The sequence below is a fragment of the Gadus chalcogrammus genome, chromosome 8, assembly GCF_026213295.1.
Source record: "Gadus chalcogrammus isolate NIFS_2021 chromosome 8, NIFS_Gcha_1.0, whole genome shotgun sequence".
Taxonomy (NCBI): Eukaryota; Metazoa; Chordata; class Actinopteri; order Gadiformes; family Gadidae; genus Gadus; species Gadus chalcogrammus.
The window spans coordinates 5143240-5165525 of NC_079419.1; the positions used below are offsets into that span (position 1 = coordinate 5143240).

At 46.7% G+C, this 22286-nt stretch overlaps 2 protein-coding genes across 3 annotated transcripts; one reads left to right on the forward strand and one right to left on the reverse strand.

Moving 5' to 3' along the window:
• Positions 1-1893: 1893 nt before the first annotated feature.
• On the forward strand, positions 1894-9398 carry LOC130388058 (alanine aminotransferase 2-like). 2 transcript variants are annotated; one of them, XM_056597382.1, is made up of 10 exons: positions 1894-1982; positions 2133-2200; positions 2321-2454; positions 6061-6304; positions 7622-7701; positions 7844-7980; positions 8097-8268; positions 8427-8582; positions 8780-8892; positions 9147-9398. In XM_056597382.1, the coding sequence occupies exons 2-10, from the start codon at positions 2140-2142 to the stop codon at positions 9235-9237; spliced, it is 1188 nt and encodes a 395-aa protein (XP_056453357.1). In that variant the 5' UTR covers positions 1894-1982; positions 2133-2139; the 3' UTR covers positions 9238-9398. The 2 variants fall into 2 exon arrangements, with proteins under 2 accessions (XP_056453357.1, XP_056453356.1); XM_056597381.1 differs by lacking the exons at positions 1894-1982; positions 2133-2200 and having other exon boundaries at positions 2229-2454.
• Positions 8471-22192, reverse strand: dhx30 (DEAH (Asp-Glu-Ala-His) box helicase 30). Its single transcript, XM_056597380.1, has 19 exons — positions 22033-22192; positions 21728-21858; positions 21474-21584; positions 21088-21372; positions 20360-20509; positions 19102-19254; positions 17854-18345; positions 16832-17239; positions 16424-16502; positions 16191-16295; positions 15904-16079; positions 15583-15789; positions 14816-14897; positions 13437-13630; positions 12890-13049; positions 11847-12004; positions 10945-11048; positions 10492-10631; positions 8471-10192 (listed from the first exon to the last, which is right to left on the reverse strand). Exons 1-19 carry the CDS (start codon positions 22190-22192, stop codon positions 9894-9896), a joined length of 3594 nt encoding a protein of 1197 aa, XP_056453355.1. The 3' UTR covers positions 8471-9893.
• Positions 22193-22286: the final 94 nt, after the last annotated feature.

Consider the following 22286-nt stretch of genomic DNA (forward strand, 5'->3'; position numbering starts at 1 on the left):
GAAACAGTTCGGAGCGACCACAGCCAGAGCGAACACAGCGGGGCAGAGGAGTGTCAGGAAGTCTTTGGTGTACACATCAGTACGGCCTATTTGCACTACTGTTTAGTGGCAATGCAGTGTTTTATTCTATGCCTTTTTATTTAGAAAGTCACACTGGTCGTGTGGCTCCCCCTAGTTGTTGTGGCCCTAAACCACAGCTTAGTGTTTATGCCAGCGGCCGTAACTGACGCAAACATCAGTCTAATCATAAGTGCTAAGCATCACTCCCTTCCAGGTAATAAACGAAACGATGGTTCTCGATACTGATGGATTTATTGCTGCTCCGTCATCTCACCGTCATCATCCGCTATTATCCACTGCAATATCCACCTCAAACCTTATATTTTCACAGTATGACAATATAAAAATAGACACGTTCACATACTGTAAAAATTTAACAAATATATTCGGAAAATAATCGTTATTCACTTTATACACATACCTCGCTGGATGCACATAACCGTGAGGGGATGAGGTTTCTGCAGCAAAAAATACCAGGTTCAAAATACCCAAAAGGAAAAAAATCTTCTTCACTCTGCTCACACGCACACACACACACACACACACACACACACACCCACACACACACACACACACACACACACACACACACACACACACACACACACACACACACACACACACACACACACACACACACACTGGATTGGGAGAGCCTTATAGCATTGTATCCATGAGTGTAACTGAATTATATGTCAAACAAAATATGACCAATGGTCATTTTAAACATAAATATAAACCGTTTATTCTTCGTCACAGATCTTTCCAGTTCTTTTCAGGTAAAACCTTAGGTTTGGAATACCACCACAAACAGTAACTCGCAAATTCTTCCCTCTCCTACAACTGTGCCTCCTAAAGGAAATGCAGAGCTCAGGTTTTGCCAGGCAGGGCTAGGCATGAGAATGCTTTCATTGCCAGAAGATGATCAGGTCAGGTGCAGTAGTGTTTCCTGCCATACAATCACTATGCTGTATCTAGACCCAGTTTCCATAGCATAACATACAGTTGTTTCATGACATTTAAAAGACAGGCCACTATCAAACCACTTTTATGAACAGCATTGTCTTAAGTGGCGAATGTTTCTTTTACTTATGAATTAAATTTGTTATATATCCATACATAGGTATGTGTCAATACTGTGTCAATACTGGTTGCAATTCACAAATAACAGCAGTGCCTTCCGACTGATTTAAATGTTATGATTTGGATACAAAGGCATGACGCCAATTAAAACACAAAAGGAAACCAAACACTCAAAAGACATTTACTGATTTAATAGTGAAAAAAACCAAGATCCTCTCAAATACGATCCAACCAAATCCTTCCAACCAAGACCATTAGTTCTTAGGCAAATATATAACATATATTAAAGACTGTTACACTACCCCCTCCCCCCCATGCAAATACTTTAAAAGACACCTTTCCTGCTTGCATTTCAATTTGACACAACCAAAAACATAAATAAAAAGGAGTTTAATTATTAAGCCCTTGCACAAGCACCTCCCACTGTATTAAAGGACTGCTCACACATTGTTAGAACCTGTTTGGTCTAAACCCTCCTCATGCAAAGATGTCTCAACATAGACTGGTTAATCCATTGGTAAGAAACATCAGGGCCCTTAAGCGCGTTGCACTTGTGAGACAAGCTGTTCGAATTGAAGAAGAGATCAAACAGGTAAAATAACTAATCTTCCTATGTCAAAATGTTCATGGCAATTAAAAAAGTCACTTTAGAAGTATTTCCTTGTAAAACATTGAATTGTCCATGACCTTGTTTAACTGGAAAGCATATCCCATTGGACATTAATTTGATACTTATACACCTCATTTAGGGGATGAAAAAGCCATACAATGAAGTAATTGATGTTTCTCGGGACAATCCACATGCAACAGGCATGAAACCCATGTCATTTGTTCGACAGGTAACTGTCCCATGTCGACCTTGATACTTTCTTGGTGTGATCCTTTATCAGTAGATATATGGATTAATCTCTTGAATCAACAAATTCCTTCTTAACTTTATTTTACGGACAGGTTATTGCATCATGCATTTACCCTGATCTTATCGACAGTGACAAAATGCCCTTGGATGTCAGAAAGAGAGCCAAGACCCTGCTTGAATGCATTGGTGGCAGCGTTGGTGAGAAATCTTTAGATATTGTGTACACCATGAAAAATCATTGTTGGAAAATGCTTGATGATGTCTTGAGGACACACCTGTTGTACCAGTGTGTAAACATAAACCAACATGTTCTCCCAGGTTGTTACAGTGACACGATAGGCATCCCTATCATGCGTGATAGTGTCTCTGATTTCCTAAGCCGTCGAGATGAAGGAGTCCCTTCTGCCTCTGGAAACATCTTCATCACCCATGGATCCGATCATGGCTTTGGGGTATGCAATTTGGGATGTAAGATCTATTCAAGATACATTCAGATATCTGAACCAGCATTTGCCTGTCTTACCCAGATAAACATCCAGATCAAGATCATTCTGCATCCAGAAGAGGTTTCGCTGGGTTAGCATTTGCTTTCTGTGAGCCACTTCAATTGACTTGCAGTTATAGTAGCCTATCTCACGTTTATGTAAGGGGTATACAGTTAAAAATAATTTTAAAAGAGTTCCAATGTTTTCTGAATAGTCACTTATTAAAAACAAGTAACCAGACATCAAGCCTAGTAACTAGAGGAAAGAAATTACTCACCTATGGCAAATCCCACTTCTTGATGCAGTATGAGGAATTTCAAATTGAACAATTCGTCTGCCTCTGGGTAAGACAGAACGCTGGGTAAGACAAGCAATCAACCGATATCTCAGCCTATTCCTTTAAATGGATACTTCACCGATTCAGAACCGGTGTTCTATCATTATAAAATCGCTATTATAATATAAAATAAAGTTTTTTCTTCTCTTAGTCTAACCCAGTCTTTCCTTGGCCCAGCTGTCCTCCTTACATTTCTCCTGACCTGACGTCAAATTAAGCTTTTGAAGTCATGTCCGTAGAATTTTGCTTGCCTGCTAGAAGGGCCGAGGACTACAAACCACTGGTTCCGCAAATTTTTAAGCCAACCAAGAAGGAGAACTTCGGTAGGTTGAACACGAGGCGCGCTGCCGCATTCTGGAATGCGCTGCAAAGGTTTAATCGCAGAGGCAGGAAGTCCAGCCAGGAGTGAGTTGCAGTAGTCAAGGCGGGAGATGACCAGTGATTGGACTAGAAGCTGAGCTGCTTCCCTTGGGAGGAAGGGCCGGATTCTGCGTTGTAAAGTGCAAATCTGCAGGATCGGGCCACCGCGGTGATGTTTGCGGTGCAGCATAACTGATTGTCCAATACCACACCAAGGTTTCTGGCAGTTGGAGAAGAAGATACAGTGATGTTCTCAACGGTGACCAGTAAGTCCATGTGTGGGCAATCTTTCCCTGGGATTAGGAGGAGCTCGGTTTTGTTGAGGTTAAGCCTCAGGTGATGGGCAGTTGTCCAGGTGCTGACGTCCGCCAGACATTCCGATATGCGTGTTGCAATCAGGGCTTTATCAGATGAGGGGAACGAGAGAAATAGCTGAGTGTCGTCAGTATAGCAGTGATAGGAAAAGCCGTGTGATGTAATTATAGAGCCCAGAGATCTGGTATAGAGGGAGAACAGGAGAGGCCCCAGTACAGAGCCTTGAGGGACACCAGTTTCAAGCGTGCAAGGTTTGGACAAGGAGCCATTCCATGTTACTTGATAGGTGCGGTTCATCAGGTAGGATGTGAACCAGGAAAGAGCAGATTCAGCAATGCCAAGTTCGGCAAGAGTGGCAAGGAGGATCTGGTGGTTCACCGTGTAAAATGCTGCGGACAGGTCGAGGTGAATGAGAACTGATGAGAGGGACGAGGCTCTGGCAGCATGGAGGGACTCAGTCACCACGAGGAGAGCCGTCTCAGTGGAGTGTGCCTTCTTGAAGCCTGACTGGTGAGGGTCAAGCAGGTTGTTAGATGAGAGATAGGAGGACAGTTGGTTAGCAATGGCACGTTTCAGTGTTTTAGAGAGGAATGAAAGAAGAGATACCGGTCTGTAGTTCTGGATGTCGGTGGTATTCAGAGTTGGTTTTTTGTGGAGAGGCTTTATTCTGGCAGTCTTGAAAGACGCTGGAACAATGCCTGAAGTGAGGGAGGAGTTGATAAGTGAGGTGAGAAATGGCAGGATGTCGCTTGAGACATCCTGGAGAAGAGAGGAGGGGATAGTGTCAAGGGGGCAGGTGGTGGCATGGTTAGATGTTATTATTCTGTTGACCTCGTCAGAGGTGAGAGGGATAAATTGGGTAAAGACAGAGGAGGGGATGGGAGGAGGGAGGATGGAGGCAGGAATAAAAGAGGAGCTAATGTCCTTTACTTTCTGGGTAAAGTAGGTAACAAAGTCATCAGCAGTGAGGCAGGAAGGAGGTGGGGGTGAGGGAGGGTTGAGGAGGGACGAGAACAGGGAAAACAGTTTCCTGGGGTTTCGGTTAGGGTTAGGAGGAGTTGATTTTGGTCCGGTAGAAGGCAGATTTGGTTGTTGACACAGTGGAGGTGAAATCAGAAAGAAGGAAAAGATAGTGAGATAGATCATTAGGACAGTCTGATCTCTTCCATTTCCTCTCAGCTGCCCGCAACTTTGTTCTACAAGTTTTGGACAAGGTTCGGACAGCCAAGGAGGGGGGGGGTGAGGATCGCGCTGGTCTGGAGTGGAAGGGACTGAGGGAAACCAAGGAGGAGAGGGAGGATAGCAGAGTGTCTGAAGATTCCTCTGTAGATAGTTTAGGGAATCGTTCGATAGAAGGTAGTGAAGACAGAACAGTAGGGGCAAACGTAGAGGGAGAGGGGGATTTGAGGTTACGGCGGGTGGTGACAATGTGGGGACTAGAGAGGAGGGGGGGAGAGGATTTCAGGGGGAGAGAAAAATCAACAAAGTGATCGTCAGACACGGGGAGCGGGGTAACGGAGAGAGCAGAGGTGCCGCAGGACCTAGTGAATATTAGGTCAAGCTGGTTCCCGGCCCTGTGTGTGGGAAGAGAAGGGGATAGTTTTAAGTCAAAGGTGGCAAAAAAGTCTTCATCTGCAAGCGCAAAAAAGTCACCGTCTGCCTTTTCTCGGTCAAGGAGGCACAAAGTTTGAAATTACGTTACTATTCGACTAAATACATGTCCCACTTTCAATACAGATTCATGTCTCCACCGGTGAAGTATCCCTTTAAGAACTATTATTTGTAGGTCATTTTTTCGAAAGGTGATCGCCACCTAGCCTGGGTATACCCAGGCTGCCTGGCACGTGATTTCATTTTGCGCTGCTAGGGCAGCCTTGATTCGGATCCGATTTTCGTCTGAGATAGGGAACCAATCACAGAACGGGGAGGGACGGCAAGACGATGACGACGTCTATGCGACACACCCATCGTCTTCTTCTTCATCAAATTTCTGTCGCCCTACATACGTCATCTGCTATAATTGATACGATTGGCTATGAGCTACGTACAGACTCATATTAGACATTCGTAGCGCCCAATAAACGGCTCCTGGCAATCGTAAACTACGCCTCAAATACGAGAAAATGAATGTGTGTTTCCCAGACCTCTTCTCAATGTAGATTGAGATGAGGTCTGCATTAGCCATGGCTAATCGCCACCCGTCGGCTATGAAGTATGAGAATATCAGTTTTGAGACGACTGCAGTTGCCTCTGTAAGAGTTATTTATTAAGACCGTTTCTCGCTAATTTCTGACCGGATCCATCTCTGATTGGTTGATGGAACCGATCTTGCCTGTCCTTCCCACCAGTTTCAAATGGCAGAGAAACTTTGGGGGGAGGGTTAATGAGAGGGAGGGGACATTTTTTAGTTTAGTTGCAAAATCTTGCAAAGTTTAGCTTTTTTAAGAACTCCCGAATCGTACCTACAGGAGCTTTAGATGGAGAGTGATGATCCAGCTCGACTTGTTTCCTGATCAAACTGTCTCCCTTTCTGCCCCATGTCCTGCCCCCTACTCCTATAGCTGCTTCTAACAATGTTGGTGCGCGGCGACCGCTCACCCCTCGTAGGGGTGCTGACTCCGGTGCCATCACAAGATTTTGGCAATGCCACCCTGGCGGCGTCGGGAGCCATCGCGGTGCCGTATTATCTAGACGGCCAACAGGGCTGGCGGCTGCACACAGAGGAGCTACAGAGAGCTCTGCGGTCGGCGAGGGAAGTGTGTGATCCCATCGCACTATACGTCATCAATCCTGGAGATCCCACAGGTGAGATTTGTCAACGTTTGAACTTTTAAAGATCCAAAATTTAACCAGTTGCAAAGTCTGAAATCTCATCTCATCTTCATCCGCTCATCCGGGGTCGGGTCGCGGGGGGAGCAGCTCAAGCAGGGGGCCCCAGACTTCCCTTTCCCGGGCCACATTGACCAGCTCTGACGGGGGGGTCCCGAGGCGTTCCCAGGCCAGTGTTGAGATATAATCTCTCCACCTAGTCCTGGGTCTTCCCCGAGGTCTCCTCCCCACTGGACGTGCCTGAAACACCTCCCAAGGGAGGCGCCCAGTGGGCATCCTTACCAGATGCCCGAACTACCTCAGTCTGAAATAGTGCATGGAATTTGAAGGGTAGCACACGATTCTAAGCTTATGACTATGCTTGTATGAACAGTTTGGGGTGGAATGGAGTCTAGGTGAACAATTATGGAAGTAGTTACATCCTAACATTTGTAGAGAATAATAGAAAATGGTCGAATAATAAAGCCTAAGAATTACAATAGTAAAGCACTCACCTAACAAAATTTAAACAATGTCCTCCTCGCTAGCGGTTACGTTACCCATGAGCTGTCATTGTGAAGTAAACCGAATCATGCCCCATAAGGTAGTTAGCTAGCTAATTAATTGAAATTTTCTCCCTCACAGCAGGTGGTACTTTTCACAAATTAGCGGCAACAAAGCCCATCCATTTACACCGAAAATAAGATAGGTCAATTTTACTGTCATTTGAAATTATCTCATACTCGACCCTCCGTGGAGTTATAGTGGGACTGTCACACTAAATTGTACCGGGGGCAAAAATTGTACCAACTACGTTATCCGCGTGGAAACATTACGTCATCGATCGACGCGATTGTCCGTTGCCAGGCAGGTTTCAAAAAACATTTGCGCTCATCAAGACGAAATAACATAATACAGATAACTTATTTTTACTTTATATTTGTATTATATTGAATTTAGCTAGTAAACTGAGTGTTTAAAGTGTATCGTATTTTATATTTGTATTGTATTTAATTGTTTAATCGAATTTAGCTAGTAAACTGAGTGTTTAAAGTGTATCGTAGTTTATATTTACATTGTATTTAATTGTTTAATCGAATTTAGCAAGTAAACTGAGAGATTAAAGTGTATGTAGTCTAGCTAGCTTGTGTTCATTTAATTTAGATAATAGACGTCATCGTTCGACGCTATCGTCCGTTGCCAGGCAACGTTCGACGCATCATCAGTTGCATGGGCCCTATTTAGTGTTTTTAGCCAGATATCCCAAAAGTAGGCCTATCCCAAAGGACTCACTGTAGGGCTTTGTCTCCTCAGGCCACGTTCAGAGCAGAGAATCAATGGAGGAGATCATCCGCTTCGTATATGAGGAGAAGCTTTTGCTATTTGCCAATGAGGTTAGTGTTTTCATTATAAAGTCAATTTGGATCACATAAACAACCTCAAATGGCTTCAAACGTAGCATTGCGCAACGCCCCGCATCAGAAATGACTTTTCAGTTTTCACTTGTGTTTCCATTTCAAATATTTTGCTGCCAAGGACCACCAAGATATTTTGATTGGTGAGGGTTGCATGTTCATATCATACAAGAAGGTTCTGGCTGAGATGGGATCTCCTTTTTCTGATGCGGTGGAGCTGGTGTCAATCCACTCAGCATCCAAAGGCTTCATGGGAGAGTGAGTCCAAGTTGGTATTTAGCTTCCAGGATATACCTCACTAAAGCAAAACTATTTTTGCTTTAGTTTGTTCTGCTCTTGAGACCACATTTTGAATGTGTTGCTTGTTTCCTTAGGGGGGGTCTGCACGGTGGATTCTTAGAGCTGGTCAACTTCGACCCTTCAGTTCAGATAGAGTTTGACCGGCTGATCTCCCTACTGGTCCTACCTATCATCGGTCAGTTGGCCCTTGAAGTGATGTTGAACCCTCTACAACCAGGGGAGCCTTCATACGAGCAGTATCAAGAGGTTATATGAATCTAATTAAAAAAATGACTGGGAATGTTTCAAACTGAACGTTAGGTTTCTCTAAAAGAGTTGTAATATCTCTCATCATTGCAATTTTATTGGGACAGCCATATAGCAGACCCGGCTATTACTATTCATGTGGTATCTTCTGTGTATAGGAGATACAGCACATCCGGGAAACACTGGTCCATAACGTGACCAGAGCCTTTGAGGTTCTCAACAGCTTGCCAGGAATCAGCTGTGAACAAATAAATGGAGGGGCCTCCATGTTCCCCAGATTACATCTTCCACACATTGCCATTCACCAAGCCAAGGTCAGAGAGCACCGCTTATGACCCCAATCCCATTTCTACCCCTTACCCCTTCAAAACAAGGGCCAAGGGGAAGGGGTACGGGGTAGAAATGGGATTGGGCCGAACAGTTGTACGGATCCTGGCTAACGATGGCATTAAATCTTTGTGTCCGACGGTTTGGAAGGTTACGCATTACCCATGTCCTTGTTATATTTCAGGAGGAGGAACAGCTTCCGGATTTCTTCTATTGCTCCAGGCTGCTGGAGCAGACGGGTTTGTGCGTATGTCCCGGTTCTGACCTTGGACTACCAGAGGGAACCTACCACATCCGGTACAAAGCCCTGAAAAAATAGTTTCCTATGAAGCATTAGGCTCCTCAAACACTAAACACAAATGTTTTTATTATTGTGTTGTTGCTGTTCATTACAAGTCCACATCTCCAATTAATTTTGACATCAGAAAATCGTCCTGTTTGAGAATGCCTTAACTTCCTTAAATTGGCATATAATTAAAGGTTACCTATAGCTTCCATATGAGTGCATTTCAGGTAGACCTAAGTAAAACCTTCTCCTTATTTTTCCACAGACTCTGCATCATGAACTCTGTGGATACAATGGAGGAAGTACTGAGACGTCTGGGCAATTTTCACAAACAGTTTATGAAGGATTTCTCTTGAACAGAGAATAGTGAGCGTAGAAAAGCCAAAATGGGGAGTTTTTCTTTTATATTAATGCAACATTCGCCTTTTGAGTATTTTGCATCTTGAGATTTTGTACAAAATAACAATGAGTGTTACACATACTTCTGATGTTTTAATTTTCGACTCAATAAATTATTAGACAGATTCATGACTTCTCGTTCACACGGTGAAACGCAACATCTGCTTTACGAAGCAAAATAATGATCGCCCATCGACAAATCCATTCCAAACAAGGTGCGACGCACCACTACGAATCTGACCTCATTGATACATGGTCATATTTACAAAAAGGAATATAGCAGTACCTACTGAGTGGATTTGTATGCACCACCAAAAAATCTCCACATACAGCACACTACAGTAACAAATGATTTAAGCAATGAACATTGTCACACTTTGTTAAAGAACAACCATTCTCTGTACAATGCTGCCTCTCTCACTCTCACACACACACACACACACACACACACACACACACACACACACACCCTTACTACCACACACACACACACACACACACACACACACACACACACACACACACACACACACACACACACACACACACACACACACACACACACACACACACACCATTCAAACTTTAATAACATAGCCAAGCCGCGTTAGAATCAGTCGACCTCGCTGTCACTGTCCCCGTCGCTGCTGCCGCCGCCGTCCCCACCGTGCTCGCCCCTGAACGGGTGCGTCTCGGCGTCGTGGTTCAGCAGCTGCACCAGCAGGTCGATGAGCTGCGCGTCCTGCGCCACGGCGGCGCCGGCCCGGGGGCCGTCGGGCCGGCTGAGGTTGCGGTGCAGCATGGTCTGCAGGCTCGTGCGCAGCTCCCACAGCAGCTCCCAGCTGTCCACGGGCAGCTCACAGCGCACCAGGGAGCGGCCGGGGAACGACACCTCCACACGCTGCCCTCGCACTGGGGAAGGGGGACACGCAAAAAGAAAAAGATTCAAATCACTTTGGAGGTTAAAATTGCACAAATTAATTCACCGTTCTGGTTCCAGGTGTTGTTTTTGAGAAGCTGCTTCCTGTATTTACGAATTATATATTGTTATCATTTAGTGTTCAATTAATAATTGTTGAATGTAGTACAGAGTCTGTACGTCTATCACACAAACAAGCCCCCCCCCCCCCCCCCCCCCTGACCTGGCCTGACGACAAGCCCCACCACCATAACGAACGCATTTTGTGCGGGAAACCCTGAACGGCGCTCACCGGTCTCGACGATGTCCCCGTCGGTGAGCAGCAGGAGGGCGAGCGGGTGCACGGTAGACGAGTCCCGGATGAACACGCTGTCGCTGGACTTGACCGCGCTGAAGAACGTCAGCCAGCGGCTTGGGAGCTGGTTCTTCCCCCTATTGCCGACCAATCACAACGTCAATCACATTTGCGACCAATCACAACGTCAATCACATTTGACGTTTAATAAATCACTTTGAAATACATCAAATGCACTCGCCACACACACACAAACAACTAACACTGACTTTATCAGAACAGCTTAGATATTCTATCTTTGATTTATCTCTGATCACACACACACACACACACACACACACACACACACACACACACACACACACACACACACACACACACACACACACACACACACACACACACACACACACACACACACACACACACACACACACACCTCTAACGAACCTGTTGACCGATGCACGGTGCAGCATGACCGGTCCAGTTTGCGAGCGGTAAGCTAGGCCGTTGGCACGGAAACGGCCTCCTTTGGTCACCACTCCCTTCTTCACCTGTGAGAAATTATGATTCAAGATTTTAGAGCTACATTTCTCAGAGCTACAATCTTTTAGAACGGCATCCATCAGCTTTCGTGAGTGAATGGCACCACCAGTCTGAGACTATTTAGACCCCTCATCACTAATCAGTGTTGGGGGTAACGCGTTACATTAACAATATTACATTTGGTCCGCCAACAACAAAAGTTACTTAGAAATGAAGGTGCACTGGATAGACAGCATTACTTTAAAATGTGTCCATGTATCTACAGTAAATGAAGAAACGGGAAAGTAAAGTAATAAGTAGTGAAGTTACTTTTCAAATGCAGTAACTAGTTAAGTAATCTCATTACAATTTACAAAAGTAACGAGTAATAAGTAACTAATCACTTTTTTTGAGTAACTACCCCAACACTGCCGCCAATTGCTGACCAATCAGCCCAGCGCTTTCCTGATCGGTTTGTGGGCTCAATCATGGATGGGAATGGCATTCGTGCACAGTGTCATCATCTCAACGGCGGAGAAAAAAACGTTTGGCATCATTTAATGGGCCAAAAACACCTGTTGTTGTGATGCTATGATGACTGGATGTATTTTTATCATATTTATTGCATGTTTTTTTAATCCTGTCTTGATGTACTTTCTTGTCTCTGATGAGCTGCTGGGATGCATGACCATCTGACAATAAAGTATAATCGTATATCATATGTTAGGTAAAACATGACCAAGCAGAAGGGCACATGCATTGGAGGCGCCACACTATTGGCGCCTCCAATGCATGGTTAGATAAGAGATGGTTCCCCTCGGGCTCACCTGGATGAGGTTGGGGTAGAGGCCAGCCAGCAGCACGGCTTTGACCAGCTCGTCTTGGTGGCTCTGCTGGTTGTAGAGGGACGCCGCCCGCTGGCACTCGCTGGCCCGCGACACCAGCTGGGCCTGGTACAGGTTCTCACTGAACTGATTGATTAGGCCTGGGGGGGGGGGGGTTAAAGTCCGTCAGTCTGGAAAGGAGAGGCAGCTCCTGGCAATGCTGTGTTTTCTAACTAGAAGTGTCACTTTATTTTTTGCAGTACTAGATACAAGACTAACTACATCTATAGATGTAGGTTGTTTTTGATGTCAAGGTAAGCTATGGAAAAGTAGGGTAAACAGTAAAGCTGAATCGCATCAGATTTGAGTAATGTAAGCACTTATTGTTTGTTGTACGTCCTGGCACTTATCATTGTGTAGCATCTTTTCCTAGCTAGCTTTGTTGCATACAGGGGATTGGGTAAACCTAGCGATTGTTAGTGCTTGGTTTTATGAACATGCTTACTGCACCGACAGCGATATATTCAGGGCTCCAGATTAACTTTTTTCACTAGGAGCACTGTGGCCCCCACACTGAACATTTTAGGGGCACAACCAGAAATTTTAGGGGCACACACCGTAGGACTAAATCAACATGGCAATGCGATTTTCAATTTCTTTCACTGTATCACTAATAAATATTTTGATAATGGATGCAGAAATTACAATGTGCGGTTTCAAATTCAGTGTCACATTTTATTGTGATTCTCATCTATACCAACTGTTTCCACGTGTGCGCGCATGCGTTCGACGAGTACGGAAGCGAAAGTTTCACGGGAGTGCGCCCGCTTGTCGTGCCGCAGGACGCTGCGCCTCCTCTCTGCCCGCTCGCCTATCCATGGTCGCAAAATGCGACCATTTGATCGCAGTCTGGCGCCCTGATATTGTTTCTCCTTCTCCTGATAAAGCTCCTTATTGCTAGTGGCTTTGGATAAAAGCGTCTGCTACATGCCCTCAACGTAAACAAGCAACGAGTACAATTGGGTGCTGGTGTTTCCGAAGCGCACCGTTGACGAAGCGCAGGCTCGCCCCCGACAGGACGTAGTCCTCCAGATAGCACTGCCGGTCCTGCCGGTCGCCCTCCTGCTGGACCCTTCTCCAGCCCTGCACCGCACGGCTGAGCACCAGGTAGTCACTGTGGCTGGAGCCGCTCAGAGCGTCTTTGGCCTGGGAGACGCGGAACACCAAAGGCAAGCGCCGCCGAGAGGCAGCAGAAGATGAAGGAAGAAAAACAGCACAGAAATGGTAAACGGACTGCATTTATACGGTGCTTTTTCTCACCAGTGGCCGCTCAAAGCGTCTCACGATATATAGCCTAACATTCACCCATTGAAACACAGACTAGGGTGTCAACCATACAGAGTTGTCTCAGATCAGGCTCAGTGGGTTTGTTCACGTTGTTGCCATGAACGACAACAACAGTTTCCTCAGAAGGAGAGAACCAGATGAGCCTGACTTACACCGGAGTCGTGTTCCTCTGGGAGTTGATGATTGAGCCGATCTCTGCCCAAGGTGCAAATACATGGAGTTTGTTCAAACTCAAGCTCTGCTCACCTTACAGACCAGACCTCGGTTCTGCATGCTGTTGTAGAAGGGGTCCCGGGTCAGACAGGCGACCACCGACAGGATGGGCATGACACAGCGGAACATGGACGCCAGCACCAGCACTTTGCCCAGCCGCGGGTCACATGACAGGCCCGCCACGCGCTCGCCGAGTGGCGTCAGGTTCTCCGTCCTGTCCAGAACCCCTTGGAGACGGAACCAAACACAGTGTGGATGTAAGTAAGGGATGAAACGTTGCGGTCGGACGCATCTTATTTCTAAAGGGATATTGGGTTTGAGTCTATATTGCAAAGCCTTGGTCACACTGACGCCTCGTTTCCACATACGTACATTCTCGTATGCGATCCAACGGTCTCCGACCGAAAGTCCATTCATTCCTATGTGATTCTCCGTAATGTCAGTTTTTCCTCCGAGACTCCTCCCCTCCGTAAAATTTCTGTCCGGTATTTCGGTAATATACGTTCAAAAAATGTAACTTTCGCCGTCGTTTTACGGAGATACCGTATGAAAGTTTTTATGTTTTGCACAAAACATGCAAGTGCCTGGCAGGCCAAACTCCTCACCGATTTCTTTCCAAGCCTGGTTGGTTTTGTTTTTATCTCTGTATGTGTCGATCCCCATGTTCCAAAGTATCGGTCTCCTATAAACGGCCATTATCATACGTTCCCCCATCTTTTTGGCTGTCATAAATAAATTCATGTCCGTACGTAAAACACTAGCGACCCCTTCCGTAAATTTACGGAAGCACGGATACGAAAAACATACGTATGTCGAAACGAGGCGTGAACCTCGGTTCCCATTTTCATATTTCGTGTTTTATCAAATGATAAAGGGACTGCATTTATACAGCGCTTTTCTAACCAGCTGCCACTCAAAGCGCTTTATGATATTGCCCTAAATTCACCCATTCATACACACACCGACGGCGGTGGTAAACATGCAGGGCGACAGCCAGCTCGTCGGGAGCAGTTAGGGTGAAGTGTCTTGCTCAGGGGCACCTAGACACTCAACTTTCCGGTTACCAGCCAACACATTGTTCTACATCCGTCTTTTATCTGTATTTAATATGTATTGACTGCATTTTTCCTGTAAAATCAGTTTATGTACAGCACTTGAGCAACTCATACAGACATGTTGCTTTTTTAAAAGATTCTGTGTATGTAAAATTAACTTTAACTTGAACATAGGTGTACTTAGAATTTATAATTTCACCCCTATATTCAGGTCAATTCTAGTTGTATAACTTATTAACTGTACAGATTGCCGATTAACAATGTTGTAGTGAGTGGTGGTGACATATTATTTGAATGCAAATTTCAAACACATGAATCATTGACAATCAAACACAAAGAGTCATGGTTCAAACCTACCGATGTCTTGTAAGGTTCGCACCGCATCTTTCACGGCATCTTTCTCTGGACTGTCTAACACCTGGGACAGAAAATCTACCGCCTGAGGAAACACAAACAGATGAGAGAGCATTTATCCCTGATGTATATCTATTTAATAATATAGCTTATGCTTTCGAAAATGTCTCCCTCAGATCTGAATCATGAAATCTGAATATATATTTTTAAATTAGGAATTTGAATATGTATGTGAGCGTTTTGCATGTAATCAATTGGAAAGTATTCAGCTGAAAGAATAATCCCTCCAAGCCACTCCCTCTACACATGATTTACTCGCTAGCTTCAGCAAAAGGTCTACCTAGCCTTGTGGAAGACTCCGGTAATACACAATGAGTGGGCAGAGTGCGCATCTGTAGCCAGGTAGGTAGATGGACAGAAACGCAGGCCAGCTAATCGTTTTATTAGGGCCGGATGAAATGATTGGACAGTCTAATTACAGGCCTGCAACAACCAGATACTATATTTCTTTTGACTGAGCATTGTTTGATTGATTGCTGTTGGGATTTAAATAGAATTTCAACAAATAGGACGAACAATTACCGGTATTTTAAAATAAACTGCCGTCCCTTGCTTTAAAAGTACACGTGTGCTCATAGATATATTTTCTGTAGTTCTTTGATTAATAAAAAAAAGAATTGTGTCCTGTACTTTCTGACACTCATTTACTATGCATATATTTGTTTGGCCCTCTGCCCTCCCTCTCCTAGGAGTTGCAGTTTGCCATTCACCTTGAGGTTTGGACTGTGAACCTTGGCCTGGACCACCAGGCTCTCCAGGGGAGTACGCAGGATCTCGGGTATGGGGAAGCTGGGCATGGACTCCAGGCGTTCCTGGGAGAACAGGTGGTAGGCGTGGCCCGGCTGACAGCGCCCAGCTCGGCCTCGCCGCTGGGTGATGTTGGAGCGCGAGATCCACACCGTGTCCAGACACGAGACCTGGCGGCGCAGGGAGGAGGGCGAGGAAGAAGAGGATGTTTAACATGGACTACGACCTCTTAAAGACGACACACACACACACACACGCGCGCGTGCAAACGATTAAACACTGACCTTTGTGCGCGGGTCGTAGTTCTGCTCTTTCTGCGTTCCCGCGTCGACCACGTGAACGATGTCGTCGATGGTGATGGACGTCTCCGCGATGTTGGTGGCCAGGACGATCTTCCTTCGGCCCAGCGGGGGGCGCTGGAACACGACTTGCTGGTCGGCCACTGATAAACTGGAGTGCACTTCATAGATAGGATAAAAAAAAAGGACAGAAGCGTGATGAGAAACAGTAAAAGATAGCAGAGTTTAAAGAAAGGCAGGGAAAGAGGTGGATTATGGTGGGGTTCCCTTACAAGCCACGATCATCTGGGAGCCCGAGGCAAACCGGGGCCTGGACTCCAGCCTCTCCTGGACCGCCTTGATGTCCTGCCAGCCAGGCAGGAAGCACAGCACCGCACCTGAGCCACGAGGGACAGCCATAAGAGACAAGTGAGAGAGCCTTGAGTGGCACAATTAACCGAATATCCCCAACCAAGCCTCCGGTTCTGGTTGGTCTGGCTTGTAAAGGGGAGAGGGGGGTTGTTACCTGGCTCTCCGTGTCTGTCGATGTGTTCGATCACATCAGCCACCAGATCCAGGTCTGGTGCAGCCTCCTCTTTCCCCTCCTTCCGCAAATCACCAGAGATTGTAAAGATTAGGACAAAACGCTTATTTTTGACTTACCAATACAATAGCAGCCGCGCATGTTCTTTTGAGGATGCGCTTGCGTTATAGTAACCAGAGATCTAATAAACAACCCCTACAAAAACAGGAACCAAAATCAACTTGCCACCAGCCAATGCCAGATAGCTTCAACCATATGAACAAAAAATACAAAACAGGAAATGTGGGTTACATTGTTTGGCCTCTAGTACTTTATACTCTGGTAGGATTTAAACTTTTATAAACGTACGGACCCTTAAACATTGGGCCAACACAGCCAAGAGCCCCTCACCTTCCCCGGGGGGGGGGGCGGGCCCCTCTTGGTCCGCGGCGGCGGCGGCGGCGGGCGGGGGCTCCTGCTCATCTCCTGCAGCACCTCCTCCAGGTAGCGGTCCTGCACCGGGTGCATGAAGCCCGGCACCTTGACCACGGGGCAGTCCCCGAAGTAGCGGGAGAGCCGGCCGTTGTCCCCGGTGGCGCTCATGAGCACCACGCGCAGGCCGGGGTTCTCCCGCAGGGCCGAGCGCAGCAGCGCCAGCAGCAGGTCCGTGTTGACGTCGCGCTCGTGCACCTCGTCCACCACCACGTGGCTGATCCCCCGCAGGCTTGGGTTCCCCTGGAGCTTCCTCAGCAGGACGCCCACCGTGAGGAAGAGGAGGGCGCCCCCGCTCTGCTCCGGGGGCCGGCCCTCCAGACGCACCTGGGGGGGAGGGGGGGGGAAGGTTTATTAAGTGGAACCGCTATTGTGGTCCTGAGCAGCAGTAGCATACTAGATCAGGGATAGATGGACCGACGTCATTCATTTTATTAATTTGATTGATTGATTAATACTTTATTAATCCCAGGGGGAAATTATTTTCGTCACGAACTCCAGACATACAAACACAAATATTAAGAATATAAAAGATACAAAAAAAAGCGAACTCAAAGGCTGGAGCAACGTAACCGGTAGCCTGCAGCTTTCGCGCGCGAACAAATTTGTTTGATTTATTGAGGACATTTACCCTATTGATCATTCAGATCACACCAAGATGATTATCTGTATAAAACAAATGAGGTTTCATTCCAAAAATAGAATAGAGCTTTGGCTAATTCAAAGTCTTCGTTTTTGGCATATTTCCAGATGTCAATAACCAGCTGTAGCATGAAATTATCAAAAGAATAAAATAAAAATCGCATAAGAAAGAAAACCGATACCTCGAAGAAAAAAAATAGCAAAACCCCCACAAAAAAAAAAAAAAAATCTCCAAAAGCTATTCCATCCTCAAACAAACAAACAAACAAACAAACAAACATCCATCTTATGGTCCCCACCTGGTAGCCGACGGAGCCCTTGAGCACGGGGCCCATCTCCTGGGCCACGCGCTGGGCCACCGACACGGCGCTGATGCGCCGCGGCTGGGTGACCAGGACGTTGCAGCCGCCGCCGTCGCCGCCGCGCACGCGCCCCTCCAGCAGGAAGCGGGGGATGCGCGTGGTCTTGCCGCAGCCCGTCTCGCCGGCGATCACCACCACCCGGGACGCCTCCACCGCCGACACCACGCGCTCCCGGTGCCCGTCCACCGGCAGCGCCACGCCCAGGCCCGGGTCCGCCCGCTCCCAGCGCTCCCACAGCTCGCCGCTGAGCTGCTCCTCCTGCTGGGCCGTGAGGGGGCGGCGCTGGCGGCCGGTGATGGCGTCCGTCAGCAGGTCCTCCGCCGCCTCCTCCCCCTCGTCCTTTCCGGCCAGTTCCTCTTCTTGGCTGAGGGTCTTCTGGGCTTGCTCCTCTTCCTCATACAGCCTCTGCATCTCGTTCGCCACCGGGTACTGTGGGGGGGCACATCGGGGAGGTGTTAGGGGTCGGGGGGGATGCGGATAGCAAGGTAGCATCATGTCACCAAGGACCACAGGTAGCAAGGTAGCATCATGTCACCAGGGACCACAGGTAGCAAGGTAGCATCATGTCACCAAGGACCACAGGTAGCAAGCTAGCATCATGTCACCAAGGACCACAGGTAGCATCATGACACCAAGGATCACAGGTAGCAAGGTAGCATCATGTCACCAGGGACCACAGTTAGCAAAGTAGCATCATGTCGCCAAGGATCACAGGTAGCGAGCTAGCATCATGTCACCAGGGACCACAGGTAGCAAGCTAGCATCAAGTCACTAAGGACCACAGGTAGCATCATGACACCAAGGACCCCAGGTAGCGAGCTAGCATCATGTCACCAGGGACCACAGGTAGCAAGGTAGCATCATGTCACCTTGGACAAATTTACTCATAGCAACAGTTGAACTTTTGTTGCTCTAGCAAGGAATTGTAATGATGAGATTTGAACCAAGATGAAGCTATAACCACATGTAATAAATGAAGGGTTAGGGTCAATCATTTATTTGTAGAAAAAAAGACAACCGCTCTGGGTCAATTTAAAACATGAGCCAAAAGCCAGATGACATTTCTCGTTCATTCCATCTTTCTGATGTTTTGAGGTAGAGATTTCCAGAGGCTTGGAATAATGTTTGCTAAAAGCGTCCACCCAGTGTGGACTCTGGTGTGGACTCTGGTGTGGGGGGCTGTACCTGGGCGAGGTAGTCCCTCATGCTGTCCTCCAGGTGCTGAGGGATGTGCAGCGACACGGGCCTCCTCTCCCGCTCGCCCGCCGCCCTCACCTCCTGACGGTTGTACGAGGCGTGGGTCAGCGCGTTGTTGTCCTTGTCCAGCAGCTCCAGCTCCTAAACAACAACAACAACAACAACAACAACACACGTTTATTCTTCACATGAAATGAAAAACTAACATATATTATTTTTAACTCCCATTTACTAGTTGATCATTTAGCAGACCCTTTTATGCAAAGCAACTTACATTAAATTGTATATACTGAGACACATGTCATTCAAGAGCCGGTATGGGTTGGGCTTCTTGCTCAAGGATGCCCACGGGTTTTAACCCACCAGCACCCTTACCACTGGACTCACACGCACATTGCCTATGTGCTTTCTACGTCTCCATCCCGTTAAAGCCCCTTCTCCCCAAGACGTTTTAATGCATTTAAAACACAAGAAAGTGTGACACACCACTGGAAAGATTCGATTCTACACTTTTTTTTCTATAATAACGATTGTTAGTTGAACGAAAGACAATTCCAACCCCAAACTAAATTTCATATGCACATGAAAAGCAATAGCAATCTGTTTCCCGTCATTTAATCAACACAAACGATATATCTTCTGGAAGCTGAGACTCTACTGATTCCAAAAATAGAGAATAAAAAACAATCAAGAGCAAACTTTATTTTTTTATTGTTTTGGTCATCAAAGCTTTGTCTGATTGGATAAAACCACCATAAATTGATAGTCCAGTGTCTGGGCCCCTAGACATGCAACTAAACATGTCTTCTACAGTCAATGTATAGTAGCTAAGAGAGGGTTTCAAAGGAAATGATAAGGATCTCCATCGCCATCTGGTGGCCATATGGTGCAATCTCGATTGTTTGACGTGGCATCATTCTATGCTTTATGCCCGAGTCAATTGTCGTTGGGCATATGGTACCAACTGATAATGACATACTTAATCTACAACATGACATATTTTAGGGGGAAAATCAATCTTCCACTTATGTTGTGTTACAGCTTCATTCACTCCAACCAAGGTGTATACTATCACAATGATAATTTCACTTGCACAACAATCTCAGAGATGTGCCATCTTTCTTTTGGTACCCAGATTACATGTGACATCCCTTGCAGAAGTGGAGATATACTCTATTTACTTTGGGTATGAGAATTTCAGAATAAAAGTCAAAAAAGGCCTGGTGAGAAAGAGGTTGAAGCTCACCTTCATCCTCATGCAGCCCATCGCCGCAGCTCTCCTCTCTGCTGTGACCTTGTTGCTGGCCGTCGCCGTGACCTTGAACTCCTCCGGCCACAGAATGGTGAGCTCACACCTCTTCACCTTTCCTCCCGTGCTCCTGTACTGAAGATACTCCTGGCATCCACACCAGGGGAGCAGATACAGTCAGTACGTGACCACAGAGAGCATGAACGAGGCATACACGTCAACAGCTCACACTCACAACTAAGTGTGTATGTGTAAACATTACGTATTACTAAAAGCTGATGCTTTTATCGCAGGCGACGTGCAACCATTCATTCACATACTGACGGCGTTATAAACCACGCAGGGCGACAGCCGGCTCTTCAGGAGCAGTCAGGGTGAGGCGTCTCGCTCAGGGACACCTCGACACTCAGCTAAGGGGAGCTGGGGGATCGAACTAGCAACCTTCCGGTTACCAGTCAACCCGCTCTACCTCCTGAGCTACTGCTCATCCATTTCAATGTGTACTCTTTTATTTTCATTTCTTATTCTGTTATACTCCATGTTGGTGGGTCACATTATTGTCTTGCCCTACCCCATGTTTATGGTGGATGTTTTTTTCTTTGCAAGTAGTGTGTTGAATGCGCTATAGAACGTGTACAAATTATATTAAACGGACGATAAAAGCAAAAGCAAAAAAGAGGCAACAAATGCACTCATCCCTCCCGAGACACACGCGCACCGCTGACCTTGGGCGTGTTTGACGACGTGGCCACCTGGATGACCCTGCTCAGCAGCTCTTTGGGCCGGGGAAACAGGGAGAGCACTTCGGAGTAGGACGGGGAGAAGCCTCCGGGAGGAGCTGAAGCAGATTCACCACCAGCAGCAGCAGCAGAAGCAGCAGCAGCAGCAGCAGCAGCAGGGTCTCTCATGTCGCCGTCCTCCGTTTCGTACAGCTGGGACACCAAGGCCCCCCTGCTTCGAGCTGCCCTCCTGCTGGGCAATTCGTTCTCAGGACCGAGTACACCCAATTCCTACACACAGGAAGAGAGGAAAAAGGAGAAGCCGGCTGTGTCAATTATGGGTTTACCAGTGCATTCGACTGTTGTGTTTACAGTGGGTTAATAGCACTTACTCTCAACCTGTGACATGCAGCGGCTGCAGCGAATCGCTCGGCATCGATCTTCTTTGGGGCGATGCCCTCCATCTCCATTCTGCTGGGCCACATGACTGTGACAGTGGCTCTCTGCAAGTTACAAAACACATTTAAACAACAGGTACATCTATTTTTCCCTTCAAAATAAAATGAGGGTTAAGGGAATCAAAAGACTCAGCCGAAGAGACATTTCTTGTGTGGACTGCTATAGAAAGCAGTCACTTGTCAAGTACCTTGACATCTCCATGCTCTGTGCAGTTGTACTGGATCAACTGAGACAGGTCGTTGACTCCCAGTGACCGGGAGATGATGTTATTAAGAAGGCCTTTCGGGTCGCGGAACTCCTTAAGAAGATCTGCGTTACCTTAAAAACGAGATAGTCCAAGGATAAGCTATACTGTGGATAACAGTAGAATAGTGCAATAGGAGTGACATAACAGTTTCATAATGAAAACATGCTTGTTTTGTAACGATGGGTGCCCTTGAGGATGGGTTCCTGGGACCCGGCTTACTGGATCTATGTGACCGTGACACTCACCCTGTTTGACGGGAGGCGTGCTGTCCTGAAGGGAACGGGGGTTTGTCTTGTACCACCGCACATCTGTGACATTTAAACCAGCTTTACTTCTCCTTTCGACATATTTCCCAAGGTTGCAGACAGCTCTCAGACGCACGAGTAAAGTACCGGGTAGCGCCATCTTTGGACTACACATTTATTCTACGGTTTGATAACACCTCGCGTAATGCGCCCCACCGAGAGGGCCCACACTGACCCCTACTGGGTCGGAGTAT